At 38.0% G+C, this 19787-nt stretch overlaps 1 protein-coding gene across 2 annotated transcripts in view; it reads right to left on the bottom strand.

Moving 5' to 3' along the window:
- LOC128019648 (unconventional myosin-X) overlaps nucleotides 1-19787 on the bottom strand; it is a 65035-nt gene that overhangs the window by 23476 nt on the left and 21772 nt on the right. For both annotated transcript variants that reach the window (XM_052605744.1, XM_052605745.1), the window contains exons 4-20: nucleotides 18823-19010; nucleotides 17129-17263; nucleotides 16896-17034; nucleotides 16676-16760; nucleotides 16442-16548; nucleotides 15408-15537; nucleotides 14433-14551; nucleotides 12577-12723; nucleotides 12383-12483; nucleotides 10890-10956; nucleotides 9779-9871; nucleotides 9384-9452; nucleotides 7877-7959; nucleotides 7309-7417; nucleotides 5734-5814; nucleotides 1698-1822; nucleotides 1319-1433 (exon numbers count right to left, since the gene is read on the bottom strand). In XM_052605744.1, coding sequence (XP_052461704.1) covers nucleotides 1319-1433; nucleotides 1698-1822; nucleotides 5734-5814; nucleotides 7309-7417; nucleotides 7877-7959; nucleotides 9384-9452; nucleotides 9779-9871; nucleotides 10890-10956; nucleotides 12383-12483; nucleotides 12577-12723; nucleotides 14433-14551; nucleotides 15408-15537; nucleotides 16442-16548; nucleotides 16676-16760; nucleotides 16896-17034; nucleotides 17129-17263; nucleotides 18823-19010 — 1893 coding nt within the window. The remainder of the gene's footprint in view (nucleotides 1-1318; nucleotides 1434-1697; nucleotides 1823-5733; nucleotides 5815-7308; nucleotides 7418-7876; nucleotides 7960-9383; nucleotides 9453-9778; nucleotides 9872-10889; nucleotides 10957-12382; nucleotides 12484-12576; nucleotides 12724-14432; nucleotides 14552-15407; nucleotides 15538-16441; nucleotides 16549-16675; nucleotides 16761-16895; nucleotides 17035-17128; nucleotides 17264-18822; nucleotides 19011-19787) is intronic.

Here is a 19787-nt window from a genome sequence, read left to right as displayed (position 1 = left end):
ACACAGGAATGCCTTTTATTTACAGCGCCTTCCTGTTCCTCAGAAACCTCAGAGCTCCGCTAACTGTAAAAACAGTAACAGTGCTGTGCTTAATGTATGGCAGAGACTGACTAAAGAGAGTGAATAATTGACTGATTACAAGATAAGAATGAATAGACACTGTTGAACAGAGAACAGAAAGTATTCTTTTTAGAGCTGCTGTGCTCCTGTTGCCAAACGCCCCTTAAAGTGCTGCGCTCTCGTTTCAAGACGGCTAGTTCAGGATGAGTCATTTCAGTAAAGTGAGGGACCGCAAAACTCCTTAGAAAGATGTGGAGAGGGTTTTTTTGAGAGGGGTGAGAGCAGAGGAAGTGCGATGAAGAAAGAGGAAAAAATGTAGAGAGGAGAGACTGAAAAAAAAACACCACAAGACAAAAAAAAACCCCTTTGAAAGTCCAAAACTGTTGCAAAACATTACCTTGAAAATGGTACCATCTTTTATCACGTCCTTGATACTAATATCGAGGTATCATCTATGTGTTGACTACAAGAAGTCCCTCGGAGTACCATAGTGGCAACAATACGTTTGTGAACCCTTTGAAAATATCTGGATTTCTGAATTAATTACAGATTAAATGTATTCTGTTCTTCAGCTAAACAGTTCTATTCTTTATGAAATTCATTGAGGACACTGAGTCATCGTTCACAGGGCAGTGTGGAAAACATAAATGAACAACTATTGGAGTCAATTAGGAAAATAAATCGGAAGTATGGGTCGCACAGGTGCCCTGCTCTTAAAATATAGGCATACAAAGAGCCTGCTCTCTGACAAATATAGCCTTCTTAAGAATGGTTTGTGTGCTCCATAGCTTCGTCCCAAAAGATTTCACAGAACTTTTTTCAACAGAACGCAGAGATGCACAATGCTGGCAGAAGCCATGAAAACATTGCTAAAGACTCTATCTAGGGCTGGGTTGTCTATAACTGTGACTTTAATTAAGTTCAGGCCACATTTTACTAGTAAGCAATGCAGAAATCTGGATATTTTCGAAGGGCTCACAAACTGTAAACGCCATGATAATTGAACACAGTGTGAATTTCCAAATAAGTAAAAGTGTATCTTCTTTTCCTTCTTTTTGGATTTAAATTCAAATGACTCTTTGAACACTGTAATGTATGAATTTCAGGGATATACCCACAGGCTACAAAAAGGTCAAGTAGTCGAAAAAAAAAAAAAGCTTTTATAAAAAGTCTCTGCACTCTTGCCCTGAGGTCTAGCACAGATTATTTATACTGGAACGTTAAACTGTGTGTCAATGTGTTGGTCATGCAACCGCACCTTAGTCTTTCCCAGCTGCCACTCTTTTTTTGTGACTTCATACTTCATAAGCAGATCTGCACATTTCTTCCTCTCGTCCGCCGTGTGGTTTTTGTCCCTCAGGAGCATTGTGTATCTGCACAGGAAGCGGGCACAGCTTGAACACATACACACATTCCACCTCACTCATTTTACTGTAAGAGAACAATATACTGATAGATTCAGAAAAAAACTTCCCTGCTATTGTTCATTATGATTTCAAGGACACTGACTTTATATTTTCCATTCCAAAAAACTGTCAGGAATCGACTGTGTGCATCTGGAACAGATTTTGCGCTTCACACTGTATTTTGATGGACTGTCAGTGGTTTGGTGATGGTTTCCTGGCTATGTGTCTCACCTGCTGAGGAAGTCTGGGAAGGTTCTCCGTACAGAAAAGCCTGCTCTACGGATCTTCACTGTCTCCAGCATTCCAGAGTAACGTAGCTGATTTAGAACAACATCTGCATCAAATTTATTTGCATTCTGGAAGAAGACAGAAGGAGATGTCCATCAGCATTGAAATAGATAGGCTGTGTCCAATATTACTTGAAAATTAATGGATCAAATCTCAATATTTGACTGTGGTCCTATTACAATAGCATAAGTTAACATGAAATGAAGTTCATAGTTACACATTTTAGTTCCATAATCTGATGCAAGGTTTTTCTTAGTTTATTGGTCTTTCCTCATAGCAATATTTTGATGATGATGATGAAGACAATTATACAGTTACCCATATTCTTGGTCACTATTGTGTAGTAGTGTCTCAATATCATTGTTAAATAATAATAATAATAAAACTTAAAAAAACTTAAAAGGATAGTTCACCCAAAAATGAAAATTCTGTCATTAATTACTCACCCTCATGTCTTTACAAAACCTGTATGAGTTATTCTGTGGAAGTCAATGGCAACCACCAACTGTTTGCCATTGACGTATTTTATGTTCAACATACAGCTTTGGAACAACATGAGGGCGAGTAATTGATGACAGAATTTTCATTTTTGGGTGAACTAACCCTTTAAAATATGTTCTCAGACAATAAATCTTAGTAACTTATCTTAATTACTGGTAAGTCAAATAGACATTTCTTGACAGTTTGATTATTAAATTAAAAAAAAAGATAAAAAAAAATACTGATATAAAACACTGAAGAAAATTATTTTTGCAGTGCACAACAAAATTGAGGATCCGAAAAATAAGAGGGCTTGGTGATGTCAGCTAGAAAAAAAAAAAAAAAACGCTTTGCAGTTGTTGATGAAAAATTACAAAGACAAACATTTTATCTATGAAATAACATACACTGGATGAATATTTTTCAATGAAACCAGGAATAGGACCTATTTTGGCTTCATTCTGACTTTAACCATAAACAACAGTGAGATCTCAGATACTTATTTTGATCTATTACATAAGCACAAAAGATGTCTGTGGGAAGAAGAGAGGGTCAAACACCAATGTCAGCAATGGGAGCTTTCATCTGGGATTGATTATGTTTGTTGTGTGAGGTGCCCGGTGCTCAGCTGTTCCCACACTGTCCTCTCTCATCAGGCCGTTTGATCGTTGTTGTTAAGGAGTGGGACTCCTAGACATCTGGTGTGTCTAACCAGCATGTTCCTCTATTACCTTTTGCCATGTCCTTCATGTCAATCTGAACAGAAATTGTCATGTCAGGCTAATGTGACAAGAGTCTGAGGTATATTTCTGGTCTCCCAGTAATTTGGGCAGTAAACCTGGGTCAGACATGAAGTATGCAGTATCACAATTGTCTTTAGGGGCCTGGAGTGAGGTGAGATGTTGAGTGGCATAAATGTTAGAAGAAAAGGAGTGTAATGACAGAGGGAGCCAGGCAGCACGCCAGACGAGACTATGATTCCCCTCCCTCAGGACAGTTATCACAATACTACAACCCCGTCAGAAGCACCAACCTGATCCTCTTCCCGCTGAAACGAGAGTCCTCTATAAATCAATGCAATCATAATAATTCCAGTAATACAGGAGCACGAATGAGCACCATTACGGCTCAATTGTATCATATGATGAAGGGTAGAGGCTTTGTGTGATTTTCTGGCTGTTATCTCTACATTCCTCTGCCGCAGGTCAGGAGTGTGATACTCCTCTCAGTGCCGCTGAAGCAGACAGCCGTCACCTCTGACCCCGGCACAGGCGGGTTTGGGCTGCAGGAATGTGCTGGCAGTGGGGATGGGCCACTCCAATCTGAGCAGATCAGCACAAAGAGACTCTGTACAGAGTGCAGGACACGGCAGGCTGCTGGCTGTACAGCTTCTCACAACTGCACTGCTAATAATGACTTCTTAATCAGTCTTTTTAGACATTTTCCAGCAGATTTTTTTTAAACTTTTTTTAAATGCATTATTTCTTGTTTGTCTTATGTTACCATTTTATCCATCATTTCAATATTTAATGCACAGATTAAGTAGCTGACCAGGTTTACATTTCACTGCAAATTGTATTATGTATATAAGTCATGATCTCTGGAGTGCCTGTGAGCTTCGCTAGAGGGCACTCCATTACAGACCCTTGCCACTTTACCCCAAAATTCATTCCCCATGATCCTTTACCTGGACTCGTCATCACTGACTGCATTCACCTGTGTCTTGTTACCTTATTTGTCTCCCTATTTAAAGCCTGTGTTTAGCCCTAGTTCCTGTGTTTCTTGTTGCCTTGCCTTGTTTTTGACCCTGGACTGTTCCTTGCCCCGACCTTTTGCTTGTTTATTGGATTACTCTTTTGTCTGCCCTGGATTATACCTGTCTGCAGCTGTTTTACCCTGCCTGTTTTGACCATTCTTGTATACTCTGTGTATGTAACTAATTTGGGTAAAGTCCTGGCCTAGTTGTTAGAGAGTTTGACTCTAAAGTTGTTGGTACGAGTCTCGGGCCGGCAATACCCTGACTGAGGTGCCCTTGAGCACTTGGATCCTCAACTCCGTTGTCACGCCTATGCGATTACAGTATAACTGTGTATGTAAGTAATGAAAATATTGAATTATAAAATAAATCAGAAGCAACATTACATACTCAAAGCAAGGTAAAAAAAATTCCAAAGCAGTATAGGACAAAATATACTCAAATTAAAGACAAATGCTTTAAAAACAAGTCTTAATATCTTATGCAGTGTTGCTTATTTTTGAAAATTCAATTGGCAAATAAGACTTTTTAAATAAATACTTGTTTAAATCAAATGTAAATTCCTGTCCCAGTCACATTTTCTAGGTTAAATAAACATTACTTGCTCTACCAGAAAAAAAAAAAAAAAAAAAAAAAAAAAACAATTTTATATTTTTACATTAACAATGTAATCAATATTCTGTTGATTAAAGCCAAGTATGAATCTCATTAGTTTAGTCTTTTTAAGCATTTTACATTTAGGTAGGCAGTAACAATTTAAACAATATAATATATATATATAAAATATATAAAAATAATATATACCCATTTATTCTCCCTCAAACCATTCCAAAGCCAATTGCATTTTTTCATTTAACAAAAAAGGAGAAATTGCTAAATATTCTAATTATGTTCAGTGTGTTATTTTTCCATTCAATGAAAGCATATAGAAACCAGCGAAAGCTCTCAAATCTCATTTGCATTTGTGCAAATTCAAATTTGGTGCAGAAATATTTGGTTATGAGACAAGCAAGAGCCAGCGCTGTTTGATGTTATTGACCTCAAAAATTGCGGAACACATCTTGATGTGCAAGTTTTGACTGGGGAGGTTATTGAAAGGGTAAGGTTATTGGTGTATTAACAAAATTTGCATCTGTTCCACCAACAAAGCTACTGTAAAGGTGCAGTCACTATTGGTCTATTATCAATTGTGACATATAAAACACAGCTCATGTAAAAATCACCTTCAAACGAAGTAGCTTTCTGTTGGTCAGTGCAGCAATTTCACATGGCCAACATTAACACGAGCTAAACGTGTGGGGAACATTTTTACCCTTATATAAAACTCCCGATCAATTCAAACTGAAATTACTAGATTTTTTTGGCAAAATTTTGCTGAGCAATGGTAAATGTGACTGCAGAAGAACTAAAAAATGTGGTTTGCATTAAATGCATGGACTATTTTCATCTTAATAATACATTAATTATGAACCAGCTGCTTTTAACTTCCATCGTGGATTATTGTGATGTTTTTATCAGCTGTTTGGACTCTCATTCTGACGGCACCCATTCAGTGCAAAAGACCCATTGATGAGCAAGTGATGCAATGATAAATTTGAATAAAAGGGTGAATAAAAAATTATGGGCTTTCATTCTGGGATGAACTATTCATCTGAAAATGACATCTGATTTAATTTTATTGTCTGTTTGACTCAATAAGGAAAGTAAGTGTGATATGGACAGTTCAAAAATTGTCAGTCCTACCTTCTCCATGTTAGGTTTGATGCAGCGCACAAAGAAAGGGTTGGAGGCACTTAAAGTGGCCATCAGTGAATGGAGAGAGTCCTGAAACACAGTCACAATAACACTAAATTACACCCTTGCACAGGAAAGTAACAGCACCAAAACTGCCATTCAGCAACCACAGTTGCTATTTGCTTGTCCTTCCCACATCTCCTGTTGAGGAGGGCAGTGACGGGGCTAGTATTTACCCAGTCACATCAAGGACCCTGCACTCTGTCCCACAGTCTTAGACTGAGAGACTCCAGGCTGCCTTTAATGACAGGGGAACAGGGGAACATGCACGGACCCGGTCAAACCCTTGTGCCCGGTTTGTGGGTAATCCCCTGGCTTTAAGAGCCACAGTACAAGGGCAGCAGCCAAATCCCCTGCACGGCAGTTATGACATGTAAAGCCCCGTAACCCTGCAAACAGGCAGATATACAGGGACACAGACAAAAGGACAAAACACACAGACACACACACACATGGAAGGTACATATACAGTCACACAAGTGCAGAAAAATAAACAAAGATTTCTGCTAGGTTTTCACTCACAACCTGGAATGTCCACCCAAAATATTAAGCCCACACATGAGAACACACGTATATTAACTCTGTTTCAAAACTTGCTGAGCTGCTTCACTGACTACTGCCCACAAACCCTGTTGGGAAAAAAAGCATATTCTGGTTAGGTATGTTTTAAAGCATGGTAGCTAGTTTGAGCTGGTTTAAGCTGGTCCTTGGTTGGTCTTAAACAACACCTGCTCAGGACTAGCTCATAACCAGCTTAAACCAGCTCAAAACCAACTAAGGACCAGCTTAAACCAGCTCAAACCAGCTGCCATGTGTCAAAACATTCCTAACCAGCACATGCTGTTGTTTTCAACAGGGAAAGCAGATATCTTTTAAGGAAGCATTGTAACTATCATGAAACCCAATAATTGACTGATTTGGAACATTCTACATAGACTACAATTGCTTGTGTCAAACAAAAAGGACTTCACACATGTGATTTAACAACTGATTTCAATAGAGTGCGACAGTGGCCGAGCACTTTTTTTTAGCAGCCTTGGCTCCAGATCTTTTTTTCTTTCTTTCTTTTTAGGTCTGTCTTTTAAGGGTTAACAGTCAGGGTCAATCAGACTGCTGCACTCTATAGAGTTTGATGTTAGCATGTCGCTAAGCTAATGACACAATACGCAGAAATACATAACACATACAAAACGAAAACGCATTTTTGCAAATAATCTATTTCTAATTACACTGAACTGTTTTTGAAAATCCTGAATGAAACATGCCTTGCTTCATCCGCCATCTTGAATTTATTTTTTCAATGAGCAGTGGATTCTGGGAGTTATTGTGTATGTGAATCATGTGATGCTGCCTTTATAAACAAGGTATCTTAGCACATCTATAATGCCTTAAGATGCTAGGCTAGGTTTTGGGACAGAGAAGTTGCCTCACAATCGTCATGTCCTGATTCTTTCAAAGTATAGTTTCACACAGTTGTATGAAAACATCAGATGGTGCTTTCAGATCATTGATCCCGTGTCCTACCCTGAACTGAGAGCTGACGGTGGGTTTGCGGCGGGCAGTGCCCATCTTAAGAGTCTCGTCTCCATTCCTGCTACCAACACGCTCAAACAGGTCATAGATGAAGTCAAGCCTGAGAGACACACAATAGAGACAATATCACTCACAACATCATTCATATCAGCAGGAATTTAGATCAGCAACAACTGCTTCAGAGTCGCTGGATGTTTAAATTCAAATTTAGATAAATGTACATAGAACACTATATATTTTAGGCCTTGCAAGTTTTTTTAAAAACAGCTTTTTGCCTTCATTAAATTATTTTAAATGGTCCTTCAGCATGTCAAATTTATTTCAAAAGTATAATTATTCCATGTAGTCTCTTAATTAAAAAGAACTCATAAAAGCTTCAATAATGTATAATTTTAGCTGTAGTACTAAACAGTATCAGAAGATATGCCAAAATCCCCATAATATTTCTTGTAAACTGTCCTTACATATATATATAGTTTTTGTAGTATGAGAAGTATCATTTACAGTACAAACACTTGCGTTGCATAGAATAGCAGAAATGAAGTGCATGATTAGTTACCTGCTGTCATTCAGCATGTTGAGAATATCATCTCTGAATGTGTCTCTGTTCTTCTCTAGAATGCCACGCACATCATACAATACCTGACACACACACAAAGACAAACACTGTTCTAAAATACATGTACAGTGACTTGAAAATAATGCCGAATTTATTCATTTACATACATGTATTTTGTGGGCGGAAAATACTGTTTTAATTCTAAACCTTTTTTTATATAACCTACTTCATGTGTCTGTCCTAACATGTCTCTGAACTGAATTGTGCATGTGTGGAAGATACACTGTCTTTGTTCCTGTGTCTTACTTTCGACCTATTAATGAGAGATTGACGAGAGAGGTCGATCGAGCTGCTGCAGTTTAATGCAGTCACCTGTTGAGTATTACTCCGTCATGGCCTCCGTGGTGACAGATTCCTCCACTAATCTTAACACCATGAAATAAACGCCTGAGCTGTAAAATATGCAGCAGCCATGACACATGCAGGGGGTATTTATAACACCATCTCAATAATTCCAATCTCTCATTTAAACAGAGAAGCTGTTTTATGAGCTTTACATCTAAAGCTTATAGTCCGATCTTTCATTGTGTTGGCCTAGAGTGCAGATGCTAAAGATATTCTCCATCTGAAAGCATTTGAAAGACTGGATTGATATTGTGGGAGCCATGAATCACGTCAGACATCTTGTGCACAAGACTGTAGTGAAGATATCTGGTATAATAAATCATTGTCCAGTAAAAATATATAAAAATCCTTAAAGGATGAGATATTTACTTGAGAAGCAAAACTTCACAAGATTTACGTCTTAAAACCCTGTGCAATTATAGATATAGTTTTACTGGAAAACAAGACTGAAGTACTGATTAAAATTACTTTTTTTGGAGCAGAGAATGTTAAGAGTGAAATCCAAGTAGAAGTGTAAATAAAAAGTGTCAGGAAAAGAGAAACTGCAGCTAGAGAAGAAGCTGGACAGCATGCCAAATGCTCCTCAGGGGAGAGCATGTTATATGTGTGGTTTCCAGCACATTAAACTGTGGAGGCTTCGTGTGGTGCCCATGGTGAAAGGGCAAACCAGCTCTCTGCTTTCCATCTCTCTCTTTTTCAGCATACTGCTCAGACTGCTTTCCCTCACTTTCCTGAAAAGACTAATTCCTCTCTTAAAGCCTGAAACTGACACTGCAAGTGATGAGAGAAGACTGTCCACTTTCTCCTAGTAATCACACCTGTGCAATAGTGAAAGACAGGGATACCGCCCAGTATTTGAGATTCTAGATATCAACAGAAATGGTCATTCCACCTGCTGTTGCTTCCAAAATGTACTAAAACCCTTGTAAATGAATAAAGCACATTTTATGCTTAATATTATACAACAGTTAGAATACTTGAGTCATTAGCATTACCTGAGGCCTTGTGCCTAAAGCTGAATCAAACAGCTTACAAAACAATAATAAATATTAAAATAGAATACAAATAATACTGAAATAACACCGCTTGTTGATGTAATTACCTCTCCTGCATAATGTTTAATACCAAACTGGTGATCTGCCACTCTTGGTTTCACATAGTACGGGTTTGTCTGCAGAGATAGAACACATAACACATTATTTGACATTGATTATATTTTGCATTGAGCACAGACAGAGGCACTTCAGTCGAGGCAGACTGTGCATGGGTTCTCCGAGGACACACTCATTGTTCCTGCAGCCTGAGGAAAGCCTGTTCATGTTACCGTATTGTGCATGTGCGTGTGAGAGGCTGTGGGGGTGTGACCGGGTGTTGACTATTGGCTCAGCGCTGGGCTTTATCAGTGATGTTAAAGGAGAATTAACTCTCTGTGATCTGAAATGAGATGGGGGGGGGGGGTGTACTGTATGTCTGAGGGATTTGAAAAGGAGGACTTACGGCATGCCGGCTGTGGAGTTTCTCCAGCAGGGTGTAGTCTGTGCCTTTAGGGAATCTGCTCTCCTCATTGATAAGAGCCAACATGCCCAGTTTCTGAGGAAAGAGCACACTGATCTAAGCACAGGCTCCCTCTGGCTCTCCACATTTCCAGTTTGTATTCGATCAGAGAAGCTAGTTATAATTGGTTTAACAGTGGGCCGTTATTCATTACTAGTGTCTAATATTGTACACAGATTAATGTTATGTAGACATTTCTGCTAGAAAATGTCCAAAGGTTCACATCAAACTGGTGATTATTCTTATATCTCCCTTTTTAGCCACTTGATATGGATGCCCTTATAAAATTTTCAGCACCCATACATATTTTCAGCTGAAACATGCAATTCTCACTGCAACATATGCAACAATTTGCATTCTTAATTTTGCATTCAGCAGACTTTTCTACATGCAAAATCACTTTTTTTGAATGTATAGAGGATGCTTATACAATTATAATGTGAAACTTTTCAGACCTCTTAGAGGTTTGCACTATGGTTCAAAGGTTTGGTTCAGTAAGATTTTTATTTTATTTGTAATTTTTTGGAAGAAGTCTCTTATGCTTACCATGGATGCATTATATTGAGCAAAATACAGTAAAAACAGTGAACAATTATTAAAACTTTAAATAGCTGTTCATATTTAAATTTATTGAAATGTAATTTCATTCAGTAATCTGAACTGTGAGCCTCATTACTCCAGTCTTCAGTGTCACATGTTCTTTCAGAAATCATTCTAATATGATGATTTCATACTGACTTCAACATTTTTAAATGTCATGTATGCGCATTAACATAGTAAGTAAAAATGTAAAAAATAAAACTAGTAAGTGTAAATGGTGCAGAGGGCAGGATATGATGCAGAGAAGAGGCTAAATTAGACATGAACCCTGATTTATTTACAGTTTTTTAAGACCAACCAAGTCTGCAAATCTCTCTGAAAAATCCATTGACTACTGGAGATAATAGTTTGAAATTATCACATTTCTCATGTGCTATCAATGTTGGAATGGTTTCTAATGAGCACTGTGTGGTCGCTGTGAGAGCTGATTAAAAGTCAAAGGTTAAAAGGACACCTTTTCGATCAGATCCAAACACTCTGCGTTGTCCATCCAGTCAATGGCTTCCCAGTGTATCCCCTCCCTGCGTGGAGACACAAGAGAAACTCTTGAGCAACATCACAACAGTACAAGTCCACAAAGGTGCTATTATCCTCAGGGTGATGAAATGAGCTGTGACCGGGCTCTGCTGACCCCCCTCAGCCATCACATTTCAACACAAGAACACAACTGTGTGAGAAAGACGAGACCCATTCACACATCTGGCAGAGTGCCTCCATAGCCACTACAGCAAGAACAGTAATGACCTCTCCATCACTCTCCCTTAAAAGAGATCGCAGGACTGTCCATGTCCTGTACATCATGATCATGTATACATCTACAGTGTATGCTATTTCAACCTCTCTGTGACACCTGATAGTTTGAAGCTATGTGTGTACAGACCATTATCATACACTGGGTTTCACGCATAGATTTCGTGACCTGATGATGTTGTAACTGTGAGGACATAATGTACATAGAGATGCACACACACACACACACACACACAAATGCTCAAATTGTCAAGAAAAGACTTCAGTATTCAAGGTGTGTTGTTGTTAGCTATAATGTTAACTAGAGATATCTTGGTCAGAAAGATTCACTAATATTTCTAAAAGCTTAAAACACATTACTTTCCTAGCTCTGCAAGTTTGTGTGTTTGTGTTATAAAAATGTATGACAAGCATTAGCATAAAGTTCTCTCTTCTACAGTTGGCTTTCTTGCTATAACATGAAATTAGCATAAAATGTCATATTCTAGTCACTTCGGGTGAACTACTGTCACGGTAGAGCAACAGTTTGAAATAGTTTACTTAATATTTTGATAGCTAGCTTAATAATATCACATTAAGTTTATATGCACAGACATTTGATAACCGCACACGAATATTCAGTTAACTAGGAATAAGCATGTTTGTACTTTAAGATTCCCAAGGCCTGAAATATACTTTGACACGTGTCAGAACAGAATCTTGGCACTGCATTCTTAGAGTGGCCACAAGGGGCGTACAAAGCACTGTCGTTTTCTACAGTCAATTTCTCTTTCAAAACGCTAAGCAAACAGTTTTAAGATAATCTTGTTGATCAAGTTAGTTTGATTTTAAAGTAACAGAAATATTGCTCCCCTTGAGTACAGAAGTCTGTTATGGACACAGTAACACTGGTCGCACAAAGAGCAGGCAAAACATATTCTAATGACAACAACCAGCAAGATTCTGAAGTGGGCTTCTGATGCACGCTTTACTTTCCCATGAATCCAGTCTACTGTTGTGTATATGGATTTGGTCTTATGATCATGCATAAAGCTAATTTAATCTAGCAAAATGGAGCATGGAAGACAGTGTTGGACTATCTAAGCTGGTTTCTGATGCAAAACTAGGTCAGAATCTGATAACTTAAGCACTTTTTTCCTGACAGATCTCTTCCTTGTTTGTGTTTCAGTGTTAACCAGGGTCAATGACAGGCCTCACCTGTTATATTCAAGCTGCTCCAGGGAGAAGATGTGCTTGTTGAAGTACTCCTGGAGCTTCTCGTTGGCATAGTTAATGTTGAACTGCTCGAACCGGTTCACCTTGAGGGGGAAAAAGTCGTAAAAACATGACAAAATGCCATCGACAGACAGTCTGGCTGGAACGTTTCACCTCTGCACTCAACAAACTCTCACCTCGAAATTCTCAAAGCCAAATATGTCCAAAATGCCGATGGACTTGAAGTTGTCCTTCCCTTTGATCTTCTGGTTAATTCTGGTGATGATCCAAGAAAAACACTGGGAATACAATGCCATGGCCAGAGAGTCCCGGGAATCAATTGCCTTTGGAAAGCAGGGCAGAGACGTATATTAATCTAGCGACATTTTCCTTAAGCTAGCCTCCAACAGTCCAATTTAAAACCACAGTGTCAACAAGCAATGTCTCTAGAGATTATTACAAAACACTAATATATCTGAATTTCGACATCGTGAATAAAGAACATACAAGTTCACTTTATGGGCTGAATCTGCAGGGTTGTTATTCTCTGTAATTGTATGTATTTAAACATGCAAAGTTTGAAAACAATGGATGTCTTTCCTGATTTACTGCCGAGATTGAAAACAATACAGTGGCCCCAATAAGTATTTGGAAACTTAACCCACATTGAAACCACCCAATCCCAATAAAGAAGTCTGTTTTTTAATTACGCTCTGCTTTTAATTATGCTCGAAAATTAAGGGCAAAAAGTGGTGCATGTGGAACATGTTCATGTTAAATGTGATAAATTACACTGGTGCAAGAATACAGAAATAAACTGTGTGCGCTGACTTCACACAGTACATCCACTAAAATTGGCCTACCAATTCATTTAGTAAAAGTGATGAAAAGTGTGGAAGCTCTGGAAATATCTGCTTCTGGAGTTTGTTCAACTCATAAACCCAGCAATAACCCTGAGCTGCTTTTACTGAATTACTGAAGGAGAGAAAGTTAATACCCACAAATTAGCCTCTGCTATTCCTAAGAATGTCAAACTCCCGTCTATTGTTTCAGCAACACTATAATTCATCAGTCAGAGACACTTCTGCCTGATTCTGAACAGTGTGCTGGCTCCATCAGAAAGACCTGAAAGAATGACAGGATGGCAGCTGTTGAGGTCCTGACCACTGTGTTAAGGCATTATGAGGAAAGGAGGAGTAGGAATAAGGGCCTCCATTAAGACGTGGCACTGCTTTATGACCACTGACACAGGCTGGAGTTAGTGGCCATTGTCTTTGTTCATGAAAAGATTGCTTGTGTGTTTCCACCGAGTTGGTCACAAAAGCCAGAGCCCATTCTATACGCTAGATGCAATTTATGGGTTAATGTAGGTTGAGATCTCTTTATTCTTGGCATGCACACACTTTCCCCTCATCAGTCTTGCTCTTTTTCATAAACCAGTTTCAGATGACCAAAATCAGGCCTTTGATTTTTGTTCACTTGAACTTTCATTGTGGGAACGAGGAATTCTTAAGAGTACATTTCGAAAGCATTGCACTAGTGCTGTTCTGACTGTTTCTTGTGTTTACTGTGCATATTTGCGTGATAGACTGCCCCCATTAGGCATCTGCTAACCGCTGTCTCCACACTCGGCCTCTATTGTGTTGCTGCTTCTCATGAGATCTTTATCACTGCGTTATTATAGCAGGAATCCGAGGGGACAAAAAACAGGAAACGGTACCAAGTCACGCAAAGACGCTTTCTACACAGGCGTATGGGTGTGAGCATGTTTTTAATGACAGTCTGTCAGTGAGTCTGGGGATGCAGGGAAAAAGGAACATGTCTCTGGACACATTGAGGGCACAACACAGACATGCCACGACATGATACAACATGATGGCTAAAGCAAACAAACCAAAAAAAAAACATTTTTTTGAAACCATGGCCTAAAACTTATGCCAAAACTGTAAATAAACCAGATTTTAATAGACTAACACATAAATATATCTCATTTCTATATATGCTGGTGCACTATATAACATCATAAAGAGGGATTGATGTCCTGGTTCCTTACCTGTTCTACAGTGAGGGGTGAGCAGATCTCTTCTCCTCTCAGGATCATGGACCGCTGAGTCAGAACCTCAGACAGTTGAAAGCAGTCGAGTCCCAGAAGATCACTGACGACACTGACCACTGTCATTCAGATAAACACACCACATTAGCCTTCACCGCTGTCAAAAGTGTGTATACACAGCACTTAATGTATATTAATTGCTTATACAAATTTCAAATATTGACTTTCAAATTAAATTTATGTCTCCAGCATATTTTTGGGAAATAACTGGACCCGATTTCACATTTCAGGATGCATCGCAAATTAAAGGTGACCAAATCATTGTAATCAACCTATTTCAAATAAATGGTGTTTATGCATACTCATCTAATGCATACTCATCTAAAAATCCTGGGGGAAAATGCATCAAGGCTAGAAGGTCCATAGAAATACTAAGCAGCAGAACTGTTTTCGACACTGATAATAATATGGCAAGTTTCTAGATTGATTTCTGGAGGATCATGTGACACTGAAGACTGGCGTAATGATGCGGAAAATTCAACTTCGTCATCACAAGAATAAATGTAAAATGTATTGCAGTGGTAATAAAACTAAACTAAATCGTAATAAGCTTTGGACTCTGTTCATTGTAGTTGCATTGAAATAAGCAACCAGAAGAGTTGAGTAAATGATGACAGAGTTCCTCTTTTTTTTTTTTTCTTTCTTTTTTTTTTTTATCAGCAGACTTCTGGAATTGCTCCAGTATTAAGAAGTGAGTTATCACCCGTCTGAAGTGCAGTTATCAGAGTGAATACCGACATGTTGTAACATGCCTCTACACACTCTACTCAGTGAAGGCTTTACTCATAACTCCTGACAGATCAGATTTAGGCTGATACTGTGTGACGGGGCTACAGGCGGTATAGATCCTTCCACTAAGATAACTATTTAAAAACGCATGTATAACATGCTAGTTATGCTCTTGAGACATCCAACCTCCTTTAGTTGTGATCTGAGCACCCCCTGCAGTCATGAACTCAATGTTGCCGATCTGTAAGACCCCAGAGAGCAGCTTGAAGACATCACGGATCTCTTCCTCAGTGAATTCCATCACCTTCAATGCTTCCTACAGCCATTAAACAGAATGAAAATATGAGCATGCTTTATTTGACAGATATTTGACAGCTGATACTGAATTCTTAAGGGAAAGAGAAAAGGTAATGGGATGTGGATACATCATGCTTACACATGCTTACTATGATCATAGAGTCTTAACCAATAAATATGTATAGGCGGAAAAACTCAGAATAACTCGAGTTAAATTAGTAATGTACTTCCGAACAGATTATAAAAAATAAATGATATGGTGCCCTCTAGTGGACCATTTATTAAAGCCCAGTTGCATGGCATTAAAGAGATGGCTCAACCAAATGTAAAATTTCTGTCATTTACTCACTTTCATGTTGTTCCAAACCCATAAGACCTTGGTTAATATTTGAAACACAAAATAAGATCATTTTAATGAGACTTGAGAGATTTATGTGCCTCTGTTGAAAGTCAAGGTGACCAAAACTTAAACGATTAAAAAAGGATAAAAGGGTGTTGTAAAATGAACCTACAGTACATAATTCAAACTGAAAGTCTTGTGAAGAGTTGTGATTGCTTTAATCATTAACAGGTTTAATTTAGTCTTCTCTGCACCTTTAAACACACACATAGCAGAGTAACACTGACTTGGATTAAACTGCTCTATTCATCTCGATTCATTTTAAAACACCTTTAAGATCTTTTTGGATCTTTTACGTTTTAATTACCTGGTCAACGGGGATAGAAACCTCACCAGACTTCACTAAAAATATCTTAATTTGTGTTTCAAAGATTAACCCAAATTTTGAAAAGGCTTGGAATGATATGAAGGTGAGGAACAATGATAGAATTTTCATTTTTGGGTGAAATGTTCCTTTAAAATCGGTGTGCTCATGAAAAAAAGCAACTGTCTTAGAGCCAATAAACATACAGAATTGACTCACCATCACACTATCATAGAGGTGTTTGTCATCCAGGCTTCTGTCTTTCACACAGCCGGACTGGTTGAGGTAATGATACGCCTCAGGAGAATCAGCCAGCATGTACATTTCTGATGAGAACAATCCATCCACAACACAATGGCCAAAGAGAAAAACAAAGAGCTTGTGTAACGGTGAAGTGTGTTACTCCTGTGCCACCAAAACTAAAGAAAACTGGATATAATGCTAAAATCTCACCTCTTTGCTCATACTTAGCACCTGACAACAATGCATAGAAAATATGGTAGTTCCTCTCTCCCGGATTCTGCCGCACAACTCGATTCTGAAATGCAATGACATTTTTAAAGCACAAAGCTTTTAGTACAACTGCTTAAATCCATGGCTAGAAACAGTCATTATTTTTATAATATCAGTTATATTTACAATAATAATAATAATAATAATAATAAAAAGATACCTTTTCAAGTAAATAATCAATAATACATCCCCCCTGGATATTTCCACTCTGAGAGAAGTGAAGCTGAATGAACTTGCCAAAGCGACTGGAGTTGTTGTTGTAAACGGTTTTTGCATTTCCAAATGCCTCCATTATTGGACTGAGAAAGCGGAAGAGAAAGGCCAGGTGTTAAAATGGACAGAAATGCAACAACATCTGTAAGAAGAGAGTAGGTGTGATAGAGCATACATGACCTGCTCTGTACGATGGCCTGCTCTACTCTGGTGGTCCTCTCTGACAGCGGAGAGCCTGTGGAGCTCTGGCTCTTGACGGACAGGAACTTCAGCAGCAGTTTGGTGCTTTCTGTTTTCCCCGCACCGCTCTCTCCACTGAGAATGAATAAACATGATCTAAAACACATTTTGTCTGTGGTTTTTTGTTTGTTTTTGAAATAAGTCTGTTATGCTGCTTACCAAGGCTACATTTGCTTGATCAAAAATACAATAAACAAAAGTAATTAAAATAATTACAGCTGTTATATTTGAATTTATTTCTGTGATGGTAATGGAGAATATTTCAGCACATGATTCTTCAGAAATCATTCTAATATGCTGATTTGCTGCTCGAGAAACATTTCTTATCCGTGTTGAAAACAGCTGTGCTGCTTAATAATTTTGTGCAAACTATGATTGATATATATATAGCCTGCCTCTGCTGAATAATTTTTATCCTTGGTGGGGATAAAAAAATAAAAAATCCCGCGAACAGTGCCGAAGTTCCGATCTGAATCAAATGGTTCGCTATACGCGATCCGATTGGAGAGCTTCAAAACAGTGAATAATTTTGCGACGCAATGGTTTAACCATAGACTGTGGTGTTTAACTGATTCGGAGTTTCAAAAAGCTCAGTTGATACTTTAAATGTTTTTTGCTCACTTTCTTATATAATTTATACGTTGTTTGAATAACCGTGGAAATTAAATAATTAATCGGCCTAATGTTTTTATTAATTTGTGATCACTTTAATTAGCCTAGAGATTCCGTTGCATTTAAAACATTTCATGACATGACACATTTTCTGTTTATGATGTGCTTTATTAACAGATTAAACTAACATTAGTTTCCTTTACAGCCTTACTCTGGTGTTGGGTCAACCTCCACCTATGGAAAGAGAAAAAAGTATTTTGGGAATTTTTGGGGAATTGGAAAGCCGGGACTCGAACTCGGGATGCCCAGAGTGTCAGTGTGCTGCCCACGAGGATATTGGTGCCTAATTTTAAATGGTATATTGAAATGAATACAAATCGGATCACTGATCATAGCCAAAACACTACATTTAGTAACATCTGCTCCTGAATGGTGAATGACAGTGAATTCCCTTCATTTATTTTCACCACTTATATTTTAGCCAAACTTTGTGAATTACTGAATATGTGAATAGTGAGTGACTGGTGGGTCAAATTTTCCTCCCCACTGTTCTAGATGCAGTTCCCTTAGCCCTGTAAAATTAGAAATTTCTAATTAATATGATCAAATACAATGTGTTTCAACATGGGGCAACTGGAACAAATTCATCATTACAAATTCTCACTTCAGAGGTCTTCTGATTCCAAGCTGCCCTTATAAGCAAATAATTCTGACCTCCATGCCAAGATGAGTTATGCAATAAACCTTGCAGTAAATATATCAAACATAATCCATTTTTACATTCATCAGTCACACTCTGATTGGAGTCCTATGGAACAACAGATGACCAAAACGCCCATGTGCATCAGTCATCTTGTGTGCATCTGAAATGCACAATTCACCAGCAGCTGTCTGATAAGCTTCATATGAAGAGGATCTGATTAATCGTCCATTAAAATTATAATTCAACTCCATTCAAATCAGATATACTAATGTGATGTGATGTCTTTTCAAGAAGCAACTTCAAACTAGCAGGACGTTACCTGATGAGCACACACTGACTGTCATGTCTCTTCCACAGACAGCGGTAACACTCATTGGCCACAGCAAAGATGTGTGGAGGTAGTTCACCCAGGTGATGTCTGCTGTACACATCCACTGCCTCGGCGTCATACAGACCTAGTATCTGCTTATAAGGATTCACAGCTGCCAGGATGGAGCCAATGTTAGTCTGTAAGGTAGAATGATAATGAAAACATACAAGTTTGATCTTACACCGTTTATACATTTGATGTTGAACACAGTAAAAACATGGAAAATGAAAAATCTGTAAAAGTATTTTGTATTGTAGCATTATTATGGTTCAAAAGTTTCCAAGTGTTGATGAAAGTAGTTATTTCTATGAAACATGGTAATAGTATGTTTTGTCACAGATTTTTGGATTCTACAGATTTCTACAGAAATCTACAGTCATTCCCAAAGCTCTACAAATCCACTGACAACTGCAGATTCATTTGTTAAATATTTTTGGCTAATCAAATAATGCTTTTAGCTACCAATACACGTTTAACATAATTCCAGTATATGTTAAAATTCATTTTAACGATTAAGGAAATAGTAACATAAAATGATAACAAAAACTATCAATAAATATGAATTAAATAAAAATCTAACTTATTTCATAAAGCATGAATGCTATTTAGTTTCATACAGATAAAATGATCATAATAGGACAATTGTATTACAAGACCATGCAACCACTATTTTCTAAAAATGAAATCTATTAAAAATGCCATCAGCAATTTCTTGGGAAGAAAAAAGCTGCACAGCTTTAAGATTAAGCACCATTAAAGCTTCAAAGAATAAAGTTGTTTTCAGGCACAAGACCTTTCAAAGCACAGACCGTTCCATTGTTTACACAAAAACACTGCAAATTCCACATTCCTATTTGAACGTAAAGAAGAGAACTAATGTGTGTGTCTGTGAACCTACTTAAGCAGATTTTTGG

This window comes from Carassius gibelio, chromosome A9, assembly GCF_023724105.1.
Source record: "Carassius gibelio isolate Cgi1373 ecotype wild population from Czech Republic chromosome A9, carGib1.2-hapl.c, whole genome shotgun sequence".
Lineage (NCBI taxonomy): Eukaryota > Metazoa > Chordata > Actinopteri > Cypriniformes > Cyprinidae > Carassius > Carassius gibelio.
The sequence above is the reverse complement of the archived record's forward strand: the minus strand, read 5'-3'. Positions and strand labels throughout refer to the sequence as shown.